This window comes from Carassius carassius, chromosome 50 (assembly GCF_963082965.1).
Source record: "Carassius carassius chromosome 50, fCarCar2.1, whole genome shotgun sequence".
Classification (NCBI taxonomy): Eukaryota; Metazoa; Chordata; class Actinopteri; order Cypriniformes; family Cyprinidae; genus Carassius; species Carassius carassius.
The window spans coordinates 13,674,089-13,691,829 of NC_081804.1; the positions used below are offsets into that span (position 1 = coordinate 13,674,089).

Consider the following 17,741-nt stretch of genomic DNA (forward strand, 5'->3'; position numbering starts at 1 on the left):
GTTCAATCCCTACAGCTTAACAACAAATCAGTTCATTATTAGAATGCATTTCTCATATTAAAATCTTGTGTAAACAATGCACAGCTTTAATTGAGGATCTGGCAACCCGACAAGGCTCTCCAGTAGGGGGTGGAACAGAATGATAAAATATCTCTCTGGAGCCCCAAAAGGGCTGAACTTGTATTTCGAGAATGTGGCCCATGGATTTTAAGACTGTGGAAGGGGTGTCAGGCTATGGCATATAGTTAATCTCAAAACATACCCCAGTGTTTTATCAGTCTCTAGTAAACATGTATGTGTGGATCTCTCTCCTCGCGGGCTTGGCTCTTCTCCCCGCGCTGCTCAAAACTTTCTTCCCATACTTTTTCCAGGACTGCGTGTATATGTACAGGGCGCTTGGATGCGGGATCCGATTAATTGTATACAAAAGGAAAACTCCATTCTATAGTATTGTGGACTGCTTTTTGGACGCGGTGAAGAAACACCCGCGTAAAGTGTTCATTCATTTCGAGGGGAAGACTCACTCTTATGAGGAGGTGGATAAGGAGAGTAACAGAGTAGCGAACGCGCTGCGCTCGGAGGCTGGGCTCAGAGAAGGGGACACGGTCGCGCTGTTCTTGGGGAACGAGCCCTGCTTCGTGTGGACCTGGCTCGGCCTGGCGAAGCTCGGCTGTCCCGCTGCACTCCTCAACTTCAACATCAGATCCAAATCACTGCTGCACTGCTTCTCCTGCTGCGGCGCGAAGGTGCTCATAGCAGCTGCTGGTGAGATCTATACATGCGTGACTACTTTTGAGAAATACTTTGCTTTCTTAAACCTGTAAAACAGGAATTTTTACTTTTAAAAGTGGGACTGTCAAAAGAAAGTTACTTACGCAATGAAGTAGAAGAGGTCATATTAGGCTACAATATAGTTACAATTAAAAAGGGCGTTGTTAAGTGCAGCGTTTTAATTACTGAGTATATTCGTTACATCTAGCAGGGTTTCAGCTATATTATTTCAAATATAAATGGTTACTGCATGTAAAAATATTAAGGGCAACAATATAAAAATGTAATAATAAAAAAGCATGTTATTTTTAGTAAAATGATTATCTGGCATCCTTCCGCTATACGATATAGGTCCTGCGCGTAGTGATATGACCAGAGGCCCGTTTCAGAAAGAAGGTTAAGTTAACTCGGAGTATGTTAACCCTGAAATGTGTGAAACTCGTGGTTTTCCGTTTCAGAATGGAAGGTTTGTCAAACCTGAGGAAGCAGGGTAAGTCAAGCCCGCTTCTGAAAGAGAGATAACTTATAGGCCTACCAAAGAGAGTACATTACCATGATAACTTACTCTGTGAGTATGAACATAACCTGGTCGGGAGCTGGGTTTCTTCTTAAACCTGGTTTCTTTCGTTCTCCGCCCCCTTTTTAAAACATAAATGATGTTTATGAATACATCAATCATTCATTCACACTGGGATTTAATCGTTAGGTTTTTCGAGAATTTGATGTTTCCCTGTTGAAAGAGATAGGAGCTGTACTTGCATGATCACAGATAAAAATTTTTTATTTAATAATACTTTAATAATAAATTACCATAAACAGAGGTTTGTGCCTAAAATAGCTTTACCATTTACTGCAGTTTGTTAATCCTCTAGTTATTTACCAATAAGTCTAGCATATTCATGGAAAATGGCTAACTCCCTTCCCAATTTGAAAGTATTATCCATTGGATAATATGAGAACATAATGAAGCACTATTTGAGCCCCGCTTATGGGTTTAAGGGGTACATAAGACAAAGGATTGAGAACTGCTGGCCTATTGGACTCAAGCACGTGCTGTGCATGTGAAAACAGACCTGCTTCTTTGGGAGCAGACGTATTCATGATATCAGAAACTGTTTTTGTCAATGTTAACAGAGATTTGGTTTAAATCAGATATCATATTGAAAATCAGACTGTGAAACATGTCATCATAATCATACATGTGTGTCAGTTTCTGGAGAGTTTAGCAGTGAAGTGTTCCTCTCGCAGAGCTTCGTGATGCTGTTGAGGAGATATTGCCAGCACTGAAAGAGAAGGGGATAATGGTGTACCTTCTGTCAGACGAGTGCACTACAGATGGCATTCAGTGTATCGGTCAAGCCATCGCCAAAGCTTCAGAAGAGCCGCTGTCCCCGTCTCTCAGGTCCAACATCCATATCATGACTACTGCTCTGTATATCTACACTTCTGGCACTACAGGTATCTGCCACATTTAGTGGGTTAAGTAAAGTTTATTGATATATTGCATTGAATAGCATATCAAAGCAGGCTAATGCTGCTAATGCTAAATATACACTGCCCTTCAAAAGTTTGGGATCAGGAAGATTTGTATTACTTTTTAAAGAAGTCTCTTATGTCATCAAGGCTGCATTTATTTGATCAAAAATACAGGGGGAAAAACACTAATATTGTGGAATATCATTACAATTTAAAATAACAGTGTTCTATTTTAATTTACTATATATGGAATCTGTGATACTTAAGGATTCTTTGACGAATAAAAAAAGTAAAAAAAAAAAACAGCATTTATTCAAAATAGAAACCTTTTGTAACAATAGAAAACAATAGAAAAGTTTTACGCATCCTTGCTGAATAAAAGTCGTTTCTTTCACGTTTCAAGCTTTTGAACAGTAGTGAATATTGTTACAACATTTCTATTTTGAATAAATGCTGTCCTTTTTAACTTTTTTATTCATCAAAGAATCCTGAAAAGTATCAGGTTCCAAAAAAAACAAAACAAATATAAACAGCAAAAACTATTTAATTTCTAATTAATTAGTTTCTAACATTAATAATAAATCAGAATGAGAAAATAATCAGAATATTAGAATGATTTTTAAAGGACTGGAGTAATGATGCTGAAAATTCAGTTTTGATTGCATCAATACATTGTATTTTAAAGTATATTTAAAAAAAAGAACACTTATGTTAAATTGTATTAATATTCAACAATATTACGTCCCCCCCCCCCCCCCCCGTATTTTTGTTCAAAGAAATGCAGCCTTGTTGAGAATAAGAGACTTCTTTAAAATGTAAAACAAATCTTACTGATCCCAAACTTGAACAGCAGTGTATGGTCACTGATATATATTCAGCTCTTTAGGAGTCATATAATATGGATCCCTAAATAACTTTGGTATTTTGGTCCATGGAGGTCTTCCTAAAGCAGCATATGTGACCCATGAGAGGGTCTGGGCTTCGTCGTTCATCCAGGGTGTGTGTGGAGTGACGTCTGAAGACATATTCTACATCAATCTGCCTCTGTATCACAGTGCCGGGTTCCTCATCGGACTTGTTGGATCCATTGAAAGAGGTATAATGAATTATATTTTATGCTACATTTTATATTTCTAAATTCTTGTCTGGTGGTTTTATATAGTGCTGCTTCCATCTTAATATTTTCTCCAGGAAACACTGTGGTTCTGCGGAGAAAGTTTTCCGCCTCTCAGTTCTGGGACGACTGTAGGAAGTACAACATAACTGTAATGCAGTACATTGGTGAAACACTGCGCTACCTCTGCAATATGCCAAAGGTAAAAGAGCATAGGTCTTGTGTGGAGATTCTCTTTAGAATTTGTTTTCAGGGCTTTGAGCTGTCGTTAGCTCTGTACCAATACCTAGTTAGCGGCCTAGACTTCTGTTATGAAGACTTGTTCAAAAGGTAGGAAGCACAATTTGGATCGTTAACCCAAAAATGAAAATTTTATGTTAACTTAACCCCAGGGCCTCCAAGATGTAGGTTACTTTTTGCATTGCATTCAAAGTATAGTGCATTTTATCAGAGCTTGCATTCCCTGGGATTTGAACCCATAACTTTGGTTTCGCTTGCTCTACTCTTTGAGCACTATTTGTATGGCCTCACTATTTGGTCCGATTCAGCCACTGGTGAGGTTTTATGACTGTTAGCATGCTCCCTTATAAGGTGGCTAACTAGAGTTAGTGCTGGAAATCTTTGGGACAGTGCAAAGACAAAACCACAAACCAGGATGTTGTGTTTTCTCTTTGCAGAAAGACAATGACCGAGATCACAATGTGAGGGTTGCCATTGGAAATGGCGTACGAGCCGATGTCTGGAAAGAGTTCCTAAACCGTTTCGGACACATTCATGTCCGAGAGCTCTATGCCGCCACTGAAGGAAATGTCGGCTTCATCAATTACACAGATAAAGTCGGAGTGGTCGGTCGTATCAATATTCTCAGCAACGTGAGTGACGATACATATTTCTTAGCATTGAGAAAGGCATTTGTGTGCAAAGTCAGCTTGACTGCCATTGTATTCCGCAGGTGTTTTTCCCCTTTTCCATTATTAAGTTCGACATTGAGAAAGAAGAGCCGGTCAGGAATGCCAAGGGTCTGTGTATCCCAGTCGGAAAAGGTAACAGCAAGTCAAGTGCTAATTATGTGGGTTTATAGTTCATTTTATTTATCAGTAAAGATAGTACGAGGTGTTTGTTTAGGCTAGTATTTGAGGTTTTAAGACTCTTAAGTCCCATTGACCTTTTGTTAAAAAACATTGTCATAAAAAGTTAATGTTTAACACTGAACATGTTACATGTGCAGCTTTAGTCATACAATTGTTGATATTGTTTTGTAGATGAGGTGGGCCTTCTGGTTGGGAAAATCACGAAACACACCCCTTTTATCGGTTACGCTGGGAACAAGCAGCAGACGGTGAAGAAGAGACTCGGTGACGTTTTTGTGAAAGGAGACCTGTATTTCAACAGTGGAGATCTGCTGAGGATCGACCACGACAACTTTGTCTACTTTCATGATCGAGTTGGAGACACGTTCAGGTAGCGGAGCTTCAGCTGAACCATCATTTGCACACTTAAGAGTTTCAAGCATTGCATTAACATTTGTTAATTGCAGGTGGAAAGGTGAGAATGTGGCTACAACTGAGGTGGCAGATATTCTCATGATGGTGGACTGCATTGAGGAGGCCAATGTGTATGGAGTCAAAGTTGAAGGTAGATGTTATATCTGCATATAACCATGATTTAAAATGGAAGAGGTTGGGAATTGATTGGGTTTCATGATGCGTATTCCATTGATGGTTCATATACTGATCAGTATAGTTTTATTAATGAATGATTCACTTCATGAGTCAGTTTATTTTATTAACATTACATTAATTTGGCAGATGCTTTTATTGAAAGCGACTAATAATGCCTTCAAGTTGCTGATTTCCTTGGGGACTTGAACCCGTGACTTTGGGTTTGAGCTACAGGAAGGCTGTATTATTTGAATCTTTCTAGCAATTTGAATCCGATTCACACTTTGGATCAAATCTGTTCATGACTTACGAGCCACAATTCATTACTTACAACATTACTTACAAAAATTAGCCCAAACTCATTCAGGATGTACGGCTTGAGATTTCAATCCTATTTTTTTAAGAATGTTGGTAACCAAATGTTTTCCATTGACTTCCATAATATGGAAAACAAATTATGAAGGTCATAAGAAACTGTTTGGTTACTAACATTCTTTAAAACATCTTTGTTTGTGTTCAACAGAAAGAAACTTGTACAGCTTTGGATTGAGTAAATGACAATTTTTGTGGGTGAACTATCTGTTTTAAGGCACTCTTGTATCTTCAGGTCATGAAGGAAGGATTGGAATGGCAGCTGTGAAACTGAAAGAGGGCATAGAGTTTGACTGCAACAACACATGCAGTGTTTTGGCAAACTATCTTCCAGTGTACGCCAGACCTCGATTCATCCGAATTCAGGTATGATGCCTTCCCTCTGTGAATCCTGCTGGTAGATGGCTTCTGTCCTCTTCTAATGTCAGCTTTGCTCTCTGATACTCTTCAATGCCAAATCTGTGTTACAGAATTCCTTGGAAGTCACAGGAACTTTCAAGATGAAGAAAGTGAAGCTGGTGGAGGAGGGCTTTGACCCAAACGTAATACAAGATCCTCTCTACTTTCTGGACCTGATGCAAAAGAAGTACATTCCACTCTCTCAAGAAATTCACAAGTCGATCTTGTCGCAGGACATTAAACTGTAAAAATCCATAGAATAAGCTAACAGTACAACTCTGAAATCTACTAACCAGTAATGCCCACTAATCTCAGGGAAAACAAGTGATTACTGTGAATTATTTGAAACTTTACAGACCAGTACAGTCAACTGTTTTACATTAATACTTTATGAAGTGCATAAACATGTGCAACCTTTTAATAATGTTCATTTGTTATCTCAACTTGTAAGAGCGTTAAATAGACCAATACGATTGTGATACACTAAATATACTTTATGTAATAGTATAACTGTTCAAATGCTATGGTATTTTGGCGCAAATTTGTCACTCAAATTAAATTTGAGAGCCACTGCTTTATGGGTTGAAAAATTCTTCTGCTGACACAATGGCTTTTAAGAAAGCTGACCGCTGGATTTCTCAATACTCTAATCAGCTGCGTTATCTGTTTAAAGTAGGTGAAAGGGCAAGTGTTCAAACTTCATGACTTCACTTCGCATCAACCTCTGAGCTCATAAAATAAACATTTCTAAACTGACCACTTTCCTTCTGTACCCTATACAGGGGTCACTGGCATCGTTTCCATTTCACAATCGTCACGATTGTCCAACACCACATTAGTCAAACAGTAAAAAATAATTTTACTATACAAATGAGTTTATTAATACAGTTGTATGCTCAGAAATGTGCTGCAAAGAAATAAAAACAAAATAAGACTTTCACCACACAAAGAAAAGAAACTAAACCCAGGATGAAGCTGCGTCGTCATATCAAAACAAAGTCATATTGATGTGCCTTAATAAACTATCTATTAGTACAAAAATACATTTCAGGGCACACAATACAGTATCACAAATAAAGCCGGGGTCCAAACACCAACGCGGACCCTTCTGAAGTATTGCATCCTTAAATTATTTAAACCGAGCACTTTTGTAGTTTGTAAATAATAAAACGGTTTCTGTAATTGTTAAAAACGCCATTATGTAGTGTTTTTATATATGTTGTTGGTATAAAAGATGACGTCCTTTTTCGTTCCATTTATTTAAATGATTTTTTTTTTTTTTCGTTTAATTTTTCTCTGTACTGCTAAGGTCAATTCCAAGGCTCAGAAGTATAACTGGGATACAAACATAACCAATGTTATAGTTTTCCTCCCCCCCACCACCACTTATGAATGTTTTTTTTTTCATGTTACGTTTTTTACAAAATAAAGATGTACAAAAGGTAATTTACAGCGAACCAAGGCCATATGCTAGCACAAAATATACAGCTGTAATTGAAACATATCCTAGTGTTCTTGTGTATTGTCATATGCATAGCAGTGAAAAAACAGACTTCATTATCTGTGTGCTAAATATCCCGCTCAATTACGGTGTGACTTGTGTCCTTCGTAACTTCCCTCTGTAACAGAAATTCGACATTTGCTAGTCTTTCGGGTCAAAGTAACAAAAAAATGCAGATAAGGCATCACTGCTTGCAGTGTTTGATGGGTAGGTTTGTGTACTCAACTTAGTAGCAGGCGTTTGGACCTGAGTCATAGCACATGCATAGATCTCTAGACCGCAAGAGTTTGGGAAAACCACAGTCCATGTTTATCTACAGTAAAACATCACTAGAAAAGATCTCTTCAAAACGAGAGGGAGAAAAAGCCCATGGTTTTGTTATGTTTCTTAGCCGAGAGGGAAGTCCATGAGCAAATGAGTGCAACAGTGGCATTCCTTCAATAATCAGTTCTTCACTTCAAAAAGTCTCAATTGTTCTTCATTTTCTAGAAACCGACATGCTGTCCAGATCTGTGTCAATCCATTACAGCATTCCAGGAAAAACACATGACCTTGCAAACAAAAAAACTCTATATTGACTCTTCTATTTGAGTGCACATTTGTAGGATTCAATTGTATTCATTTTTCCATTATTTTTGGCCAATTCCACTCAAGACTTCTATTTGGAGAAAAATAGGCTACAAATGTCAAAATGGGGTAATTTTTCCAATTTTAGTGACACAGGTCGTGCATTCCATTAGCAGTTTGATTTCATTTATTCAGTATTTTTTTGCAAGTCTTCAAGCACCAAAATGTAAAGAAAAGGGCAAAACCAAACTTGAAAAACAAAAAGAGGAAATCAGAGGGAATAGGAAAAGGAGTGCTCCACAGCACAGTGCCATCAGTGCTACTCTCAAAGAGATTTGTTGGGAACGAGGCTTCAGCCCATCAAAGAAAGAGGGAAGAATGAATACTTCATAAAATGGTGCAAATCCCTCCTTCTGAGTAGAAGAACTGGAGAAGGGTCCATGCGCTCACGTTCAGTAACAGACCAGCTGTTGCTCTCATCAGAAGTGGTCGATCAGCACGGACACACAGTTGGCGCCCACCAGGTAATTGGGGTCTCCTGGTAGACACTTGTTTTGCCAGCATTTGGGGTCACCTGTGGATATTTCAACAGGAGGAACGTCAGGAGGAATACGGTATAGACCCAATGTCAATCTTAAGATTCGGATTGTTCTATTCACACTAGGGCTGCACAATTTAGTGATTTTTCTGATAAATCATGATTTAAAAGTCTAGAATTGTATGATATAAAATAAACATCCACATGTGTTATTTACAACCACAAGAAGCCACATAATCACCATGTCAACCACCGTGAGATCAGGAGTGACTACTGTATTCGTACAGACAGAACAATAATTTGTAGGATTCAGTTTTGTAAATAAAATAAATATGGTTTTGATTCCCTGAACCAAATAACTCTGTTTGGACATGCCATTTTCACACTGTAGCTAAATTCAGCTGTCACTCCCCGTTCACACACAGAGTTCGGTTGTTAATGGGTGTGAAACCAAAAAAAAAAGAAAAAGGTTACAAATATCATTCGTAAAACAACTTATTTAGCAGTGACTTCTGTATTTGTACACACAATAATTTAGTGTATTCAGTCCTGCAACTGAAATTTGATATGGTTGTCATTTCTGAAGATTTTCCCAGAGCAACCCAATTAGTGTTTAAACATGCCGTTTTCACACTGCAGCTAAATTCAAGTCACTCCTCTTTTGAACACTTAATCCAGTTCTGTGCGCACAGAGTTTAGTTAACAAAAAAACATGTAATAAATAGCAAATGGTTTATTTGCTGGCATCTATATTTCTTATTTACAGCCACATTACCATGTTAACCATCACAAGATCCGGAGTGACTCCTGTACTCATGCACACAGTGAATGCTATTTTCGATGGATTCACTCCTGGTATCCTTTCTTCAAACGTGGCTATACTGAACCCACTGATGTGTGTCAGTTCCTGTCACATTTAACAACATTACATGGATTCATTGTGAGTGAATAAGAGCTAAAGAGACATTAAGTGCATTTGCGATTGAGACTGGTGATAAAACGATAAAGCAAAGCGCACAGACCGTTTGGGGAAAGCATCATGTGATCAGGATGGCTCTGAGCGTGAGCTGTTAATTCAGAGAACCCAGAAAATGAAACGAAACCACAAGATGAATAGCTGTTTCCAAACAGCTTCAATCTCGATCCCAAAAGACCCATCAAAGGACAGAGAGAAAGGGCAGCATACCCGACGAGGAGTCGGAGGATTTTAGAGCAAAAGACCAACCATCAGGGGTCATAGACGCACAGTGTGGTAGACGCAGTTCCACGGGCTTCAGGAACTTCAGACCGTGAGGGCCGCACATCACCAGAGGACTGAGCAGAGTCTCACCTGAGAGAACAGACAGGCTACAATAAACATCAGGAGAAGCAGTGTGACTACAAGTTTGGGGTCCAAAAATACTTTAAAGAAGTCTATTCTTCTCACCAAGGCTGCATTATTTGATCACAAATACAGTAAAAACAGTAATTTTGTGAACTATTATTACAATTTAAAATAAGTTTTATATGTGAATTTACTTGAAAATGTAATTTATTCCTGTGATGTAAATCAGCTTCAGAAATCATTCAAATATGCTGATTTGCTGCTCAAGAAAAATGTATTATTACTAATACTAATGTTTTTTTTTTTTGTAACAATATAAATGGTTTTACTGTCTCTTTTTATCAATTTAATGCATCCTGGGTGAATAAAAGAGATTAATTAATAAATAAAATAAAATTGCTGACCCCAAACAACCCATTTTTAATAATTTGGATGCTGAACAATTTAATCATCTGAACCATTTTCATAAAGCAATGAAATTAAGAAATCAGGTTCAATGTATTGAAACAATCGCTTGTTAATATTTCATACTTGGCACTAGATTTTTGTGTAAACAGATTTGTTTTCAATAGTCTGCTGAATAATTCATTCAGGTATCAGGTGTTTCCCCCACCCCCTCAAAAGAAAATGACAAAAATTCTGCTTTTGTGCACTTTTTTTGCTGCTATGCACTAAACCTGATGAGAAAACCCCTTTAAACGAAACATACAGTTACCAGACAATGTTTTGTCTTTGCTTTTGTATTTAGTCTTTCAACTTTTTCTAAGGTAGCTTTTGTCCAAACATGTTTTTCTTAACATGTGAAGTGTAAATGAACATCAAAGCTGACAAAATCTACAAAGTACGAAAAACAAAAAATGTACTGAAACGAAAGTAGACGTGATTCAGACCTTTCTCCTTGTCCAGAGGGGGCAGGATGCTGTTGTCCCGGCACACTTTGAAGTAGATCTCCTGCTCCACACTATCTGGAATCGCTCCTTGAGGGATAATGATACTGACTCCTGTTTCAATGGAGCTCAACACTCCACCGTTACAATTAAAGATGCCCCGCGCTGTGGCAACCACCGTGTGTCCCTCATCTTCCTCATCTTCATCATCCAGTGCACTGGGGCTAGAAAACAGACAGCAGGGAGTCGTTCAGTGAACAGAAGGAATGAATCCAGCTCTGGCTGATGTTCTTTCATCATCTTACCTGATGGGAACGGGCTTGGGAAGGGTGTTGATGTTGTTGTGCTGATTTTTGGGCTTGTTCTCCATGGTGCGTGTGAAAGTGTCGACCCCGCTGTCGGTTTCCTGGGGCTGGGGCGAGATTTGAGGTTTCAGGTTGTTGTTCAGACTGGGTTTGGACTGCGTGTCGTTGGGAAGCAGGTTGTGGTTGAATTTGGGGCTCTCGAACTTGCGCTCGAAGGGTCGGGCGGAACGGGTGTAAGGCTTGGGGACGTAGCGGTTGTAGCTGGTAGGGACGCCTAACGTTTTGGGAGGGGCGTCCGTGCCGTTGACAGAAGTCTTGGGGGGCTGGTAGCTGGTCTGGATGGGGTCGTCCCGGGTGGGAGCTCTGAGAGTTGACGGGTCTGGTTTGGCTTTGGGAGAGCTGTGAGGATCTGGCAGTGAGTTCACTGGGAGATCAGGGAGAGGGGTGATGCATTTAAACAATACATTCAGTTTTTGATGTGGTATCAAAATCATGCAATTTCTCTGGTATTAGAACGGATTTCTGAAATTCTGGCAATTTAACAATATTGACAATATGGCCATACACTATGTAAGAGGGGTGATTCATCAAATTTGGAGACGTAAATACACTTCTTATTTCTTTTATAAAATTCACATTTAAACTATCTTAAGTTTAAATGCTAGTTTTTAAATATTTTCTAAGCATAGATTTGATCATTTGATCTAAAAATTCCAAAATCCTTACGAATTATTACTATTTAGGAGCTACATAGGAGTTATTATTATTTTCATGGTTTCCTTTGCTTTTTTGTAACAAATGATTTTATTATTAATGGTTTGAAATTAATTGACTTTAAGTAGTTTTTAATAATTAAAAGCTTAATCACTTGATTACTTTGTGTATTATTTTTAGCCACTCTTTTTGTTTTGTTTTATTTTAGGATGCAATAAGAGTAGAAAATTTTTTTTGTGTGTATTTGTTCAGCCAATTTATTACAATGTTTAAAATGTTCCATTTCATTATTTAGGTTGTAAAATTATTTTATATAATAAAAAAAAAGTACTTTTTTGGGTCATTCTGTAATTGTGTAAAATTTTGCAATTATGTGTGAAAAGTTATTAAAATGCAATAAAAAATAAAACATAAAATGCTAGCTATAATAAACATTAAAAAGGGAGTTTGGAAAAAAAAAATCTAAAATGTTTAATTGCATCTTTGATGGTGTAAAATTAATATATATTTTTTATTTACGATGTTAAAATAATCTATAATTATATTACAAAATAATAATAAATAGTTAACACTTGTATACTGGGTTTCCCAAACAGACAAAAGTATTTTACACTGCAGAATTTTCAGCCATTTAGCAATTTTATAAAATAATGCAACAAGTGGCAAAATGTTATTTCTGTATATTTAGAATAAATGAAATCAGGCATTGAGCCAGGTATTGTATCCTAAAAATGTAAAATGCAATTTCCAAAACTGAAAGCTCTCAAACACAATACATCGTCTGAGATGTAACTCAATAGAAAAGCCACTGTGGTGGGTATACTTATGACTGTATGAAACAAAGGCAGAATTCTCTCCTGTGATGTTTGGATAAACACTATTGGACATTATTAGTGGACAAATTAAACTAGTTGGTTTGTTAAAAAACACATATTTCCTGAAAGTCCACAGGGCTGAAAGTACTCTAGTTGAACACACAGGACTCATTCTTACCCTGGATGTTGCTGAGTCTGGGCAGGGATGTGGCTGGAGCAGCATGCGTGGGCTGGCTGTATGGAGCAGGTGACGGGTTGATGGGCGGCAGGGGCTCGTACCTCTTGTCCACAGGACTCACCTTATCCACAGACTCCGTCCTGAAGCAGAAAGTGTGAATAAGCGTGTGTATGATATGTACTAGAATCCCATCAAAATGCAAGAGTAAACAGTCTGTCTGAAGAGTTAGAGGGTACCTGGCGAAAGGATATGCGATCTGGGGCTGAGGAGGTTTGGGTGGCTCATGGAAGCGATTGATTGCCGTGTTGGGCTGATTCAGGGCCTTGTTGTCAAAGCTGCGGCGGTCAAAATACGACAACTGCTTCCTGTAATACTCTTCATCTGGTTCATAGTGGTTGGAGCGGACCACGTCATCCCCTACACGCGGCTGAGCTTTCTGGAGCTCTGGGGCTCTAGAATAAGAAAATAATCATCAAAAGGAAAGATCTTAACTGTGTTATGGAAGATTTAATGGTACTTTCCAGAATGGAAGATCAATCAGCAGAGGGCACTATTGGAATGCATTAACCTTCTCCACTATCAACTGTATGCTAACCACTAGGGTGTAAAAACTGTGTGAAACAGAATGCAATTTGAAACTAAATCATGTGAACAATAAAATAAACTTTTTGCACTTGCACTTCCAATACATAAGAATGTGGTAACTTAAGACTTAATCTAATCAAATAGTTGAGATTACTTCTGGTTTACTCCACAGTTCACATGCACTCTGGCTAATGACTGCCCATTACTTTTCAGATAATTCAGATAACTTTGTTTTAAATAATGGCTCAGTGGTAGAGCATTACATTAACAGCGCAAAAGGTTGTGGGTTCAATTCCCAGGGAACACACATACTGATAAAATAAAAAAATAGAATCATTTGTAAATGTTAATAAGGGCTTGATTGGCGTTGTAAGTGGTCATACAGTAAATAATAATACACAAAAGTTTGGGGTCTGTAAGATGTTTTTTTTAAAGAAATTAATACTTTTATTCAAGATTTTGAATTGTATATTTTCTGTTTGAATCTTGTTTTAGTAATTTTGTTGCGCTTTTCTAATTTTTTTGGTTGTTGTTTTTAAATATCTATATAGTTTTTTTTTCAGTTTTAGTAAATTTTGGTATATCAAGATAAACCAAATGAAACTGAGAAATGCTTCCTGAAATAAAGTCCATGTTTTTGTGGTTTTTATGGTTTTAGTACTATTTAAAGGCCATGTTGCAGGTTAACCACCACTTTTGATTAATGGGTACATAAATCACTCAAGATATGTATATCATTTTTAAAATGTCTCAAAAATGTCTTAATGTTTTTTACGTTTTTGGTATTAACGATTTTTTTTACGCGACTCTGTGATGACGTCACGTTGGGGAGAAGACGAGGAAAGGTAGCCTCAGCCTAGTATGATGCCGCTTTCCAGACAACCCGTAACCCGTGTTTTTCCAACCTTAAACCCGTGAAAGTGCATGGAACGGCAATCAAACCCGTGACTTCCCACCCGTGAACTCGTGTCTCATACTCGTGTCTCATAGATCGATGTACTCCGAGTTCCGAGGTCACACAGCACGCGAAACAATGATGGCAGCCCCTACGAATAATATTGCCTATGGATGCAGTGTTTATGCAAGTGGTACACGTTGAAAAAATGATTTTAGGTCAATGTAACGTTGCAATAAAATAAAAAATCTAGCTACAATTCCCTGCGCTCAGAAAGTTTGGCGTAACTTGCCTGGAACGGTACAAAGTCGTTAGTCGTGGTATGAAATAGTGATTACAAGCTCAAAAACCTGCCTGGAACGCAGCATCAGAACTAACGTTATAGCGACTGACTGGGATGAGGAAGAGGTGGCAAGAGCCAACATGTATGATGGCCCGCAGCCGTAATTTCGAACCAGCCAGACGTGAGAGGGCAAATGAGAAATTGCCAAGAACTGATGTCCGTCAAAGCCAATGCATGGTCTGAGGAGAATGAGTGGAGAGTTGGTGAAGTGTCCTGGTGAGCTGCTATCATTTAGCAACGCAGCAATGAGCGCTGGAGCTAGTCTACGAGCAGCAGTGCACAATAACGATTTTATAGAACGTTTTCTTTATATCTAGTGGCAGTGATCATGACGTTTGTTCAGATAAGTACCGGTAACCTTTGTCATAGTGTCGTAGTACTGGTAAACTTTTGTCTTTGTCATCTAGAAATAAAAGGCATCATGCTAGCTATATGAGCGTTTCTAAGCGTTTATCTCTTCCTCCGGTGAAAATGTTGTTGCAAACGAAGCCGCGTGTCTGTCGCTGTGTTTGACAGGTGCTTAACCTGCAACACAGCCTTTAACTATAATAACCCTGTTTCAATAATGATAATGTTTCTTGACCATCAAATCAAATTGAATGATTTCTGGCAGTGACCCTGAAGACTGGAGTAATGATGCTGAAAATTCAGCTTTGATCATAGGAATAAATTCTATAATAAAATATATTAAAATTGAAAACGGTTGTTTAAACTGCAATTATATAAAATTTTTTTACTGTATTTTAGATCAAATAAATGCAGCCGGGGTAAGCATAAGAAACTTTTGAAGACATATTTAAAAAAAACCTTACCAACCACAAACCTTTGAATGGTACTATACGCATGTGGTTGTACCTGTAAGAGGGTTTCTCCTGCTCCAGGTTGCTGAGAGAGTTGGCTTTAAGCACAGGACCCGGTGTGCTCACAGGTTTTGGGAGATCTGTGGGCTGAAGAAGAAAGTACATCCGTTCTGTTATCACACGTTCACATTAACGTGTGTATGTATGTATGTATGTATATATATATATATATATATATATATACACATATATATATATACATATATATATATATATATATATACACATATATATATATATATATGTGTATATATATATATATATATATATGTGTATATATATATATATATATATATATATATATATATATATATATATATATATATATATATACACGTTTCATAAAGTGTTCCTGCAGCTCAATTGGTAGAGCATTGCTTTAGCAGCACAAGCTTGTGGGTTCGATTCCCAGGGAACACATTTTTAGGTAAAAAAAAATGTTAGCCTGAATGTACTGTAAGTCGCTTTGGATAAAAGCATCTGCTAAATGCATAAATTTAATTAAATGTAAACAAACTGAATTGAGCATTTTCAGAAAGCCTTCTTGTCTGTGCAGAAGTTGACACTAATTATTAAGTTATGTGGATGCAAATAAACTTAATGAACCATTAAAAACAAAGCCCTCAATGGAAAAGTTGAGGTTCAGTATCAAGCGAACAGAAATATACCCTGATTCCCGCTACCTCCGACGTATCCTTGGCTCGGTCTACGGACACAGAGCGCTTGTTCTCAAACAGTTTGACCCTGTTGAGCACAGACTGGGGCTTCATGGCAGGGTCTTCATCATTGTCATCATCCCTGGGTGGAGGCGGCAATGGTTTGGGAGCTGCAGGGTGAGGTGGATCTCCTGAAGACAAGACGGGTTCGGGTTTGGGAGGAGAAGCGGGAGGTTCAGAGTTCATCACAGGCTCGTGTGGCGCTGGTTTATACATTCGGTTCGGTGCTCCAGGGTTGTACAAGGCTCTAATTGCAGCATCACCGTAATACTTCTTGGGAGGATCAGGGGAGCAATGCACATTGCCTGGAAAACCATGTGGATTGGACTCAAAGGAAGGACCTGTGTCGTAGGAGACTGAAGGGGGTGGAGGAGGAGGTTCTTCATAGCGTGCTAGGGTGGGTTTAGCGTGACGCAGGCGGTTATCGTAGCTCATTGGTGACACGCCATCGTACTGGGACTGAGGGGGGCTGAAATCCCTGGTTGGGCCGTCCTCGTATGGAGAGCGGCGGTCGTACCCCAGTTGGGGGGGAGGAAGAGGCTGGTGGGCCTGAGGGTAGCCGGACACGGGCGGTGGATGGGATGAAGTCTGCTGCTGGTCATAAGGAGGCTTCTGCTTGTTGTAGTGAGACACACGATTGTCGTAGTGCAGGTGTGGGTCATAATTATGAGGCTTTGGTTGTGCGTAGCCACCACCGTCGTAGCCATAAGGCGGGTGCTCGTACTGGCGGTATGGCTGCTGGTCCTGGTAGACAGGCTGGTGGCTGTAGGACAGTGAGGTGGGGGGGGCTAAAGGCTGCTGGGGAGGGGGAGGCTTCACACTGTGGTTCACTCGCGCCGGCTCATCCATGCTGTACAGATCCTTTTTATACATCTGTGAGGGACAAAACATCAACTGTCAGAGCTGGAATGATTGAAAAGTTTCAAACTGGATATGAAGAATTTGCTAAAACAACCTTAAGTTGTTAAGTCATTAAATAAAAACAGATATGGCACATTTTTAAAGGTTTAAAAAAAGAATAAACAGGCAAAATATTTCAAATTAACTACAAAGAAATATTTAAGTAGTAAATTAGCATTTCCTTCAGGAAAAACAAGTGCTTGCAAGACAGTAAAAAAAGTGAGGTTTAACATACAGTAAAAATCACATGACAGGTTTAAAATAATGTGGTTTTATCTTAAGTTAAGTTTTTGAAAGCAGTCTCTTGTGCTAAACATGGCTAGATTTATTTGAGATAAATATAGTAAAAATAGTAACAGCGTGAAACATTTTAATTTAAAATGTTCAAATAATAGTTATTTATTTGAATATATTAAAAAAAATGTAATGTATTCCCTGTGATGCAAAGCTGAATTTTCTGCATCATTACTCCACTCTTCAGTGTCGCGTTATTCTTCAGAAATCATCTAATATGCTGATTTGCTGCTAAATTATTATCGGTTCTCAATTATTAATTATTAATAGTATTAAATGAACTTTCAGTGAATAAACAGACAGTGGTGCCTTGCAAGCACTCAAACTAAACTCGCTCTTGAACAAAAATACTAAACAGAACATTAATAACTCATTAATTCATTAAGCAATAAAACAAGCATCTTACCAATTTGCTACTCAGCTCTACATTACTACAATTTGAAAAGAAGTCTTTCAAAATGTACAGGAACTCCACTTTTTTGATTAGTAATCTTTGTATTTCTTCGTTCACTGTTTGAAAGACTCC

At 38.3% G+C, this 17,741-nt stretch overlaps 2 protein-coding genes across 13 annotated transcripts in view; one reads left to right on the top strand and one right to left on the bottom strand.

Moving 5' to 3' along the window:
• Positions 1–141: 141 nt before the first annotated feature.
• LOC132133043 (long-chain fatty acid transport protein 2-like) lies at positions 142–6,371 on the top strand. The gene is made up of 10 exons (XM_059545720.1): positions 142–765; positions 2,020–2,229; positions 3,185–3,343; positions 3,439–3,563; positions 4,039–4,233; positions 4,314–4,404; positions 4,624–4,822; positions 4,899–4,996; positions 5,630–5,760; positions 5,865–6,371. The coding sequence occupies exons 1-10, from the start codon at positions 291–293 to the stop codon at positions 6,039–6,041; spliced, it is 1,860 nt and encodes a 619-aa protein (XP_059401703.1). The 5' UTR covers positions 142–290; the 3' UTR covers positions 6,042–6,371.
• Positions 6,372–6,650: 279 nt separating this feature from the next.
• LOC132133042 (tight junction protein ZO-1-like) overlaps positions 6,651–17,741 on the bottom strand; it is a 92,683-nt gene continuing 81,592 nt past the window's right edge. For 7 of the 12 annotated variants that reach the window (XM_059545711.1, XM_059545708.1, XM_059545710.1 and 4 more), the window contains 8 exons: positions 15,974–16,894; positions 15,301–15,392; positions 12,859–13,074; positions 12,623–12,762; positions 10,916–11,339; positions 10,614–10,834; positions 9,586–9,729; positions 6,651–8,435 (listed from right to left, as the gene is read on the bottom strand). In XM_059545711.1, the coding sequence (XP_059401694.1) occupies positions 8,341–8,435; positions 9,586–9,729; positions 10,614–10,834; positions 10,916–11,339; positions 12,623–12,762; positions 12,859–13,074; positions 15,301–15,392; positions 15,974–16,894 (2,253 nt within the window). In that variant the 3' untranslated portion in view covers positions 6,651–8,340. The remainder of the gene's footprint in view (positions 8,436–9,585; positions 9,730–10,613; positions 10,835–10,915; positions 11,340–12,622; positions 12,763–12,858; positions 13,075–15,300; positions 15,393–15,973; positions 16,895–17,741) is intronic. The other 5 variants (XM_059545718.1, XM_059545713.1, XM_059545719.1 and 2 more) reach the window with 3 other exon arrangements.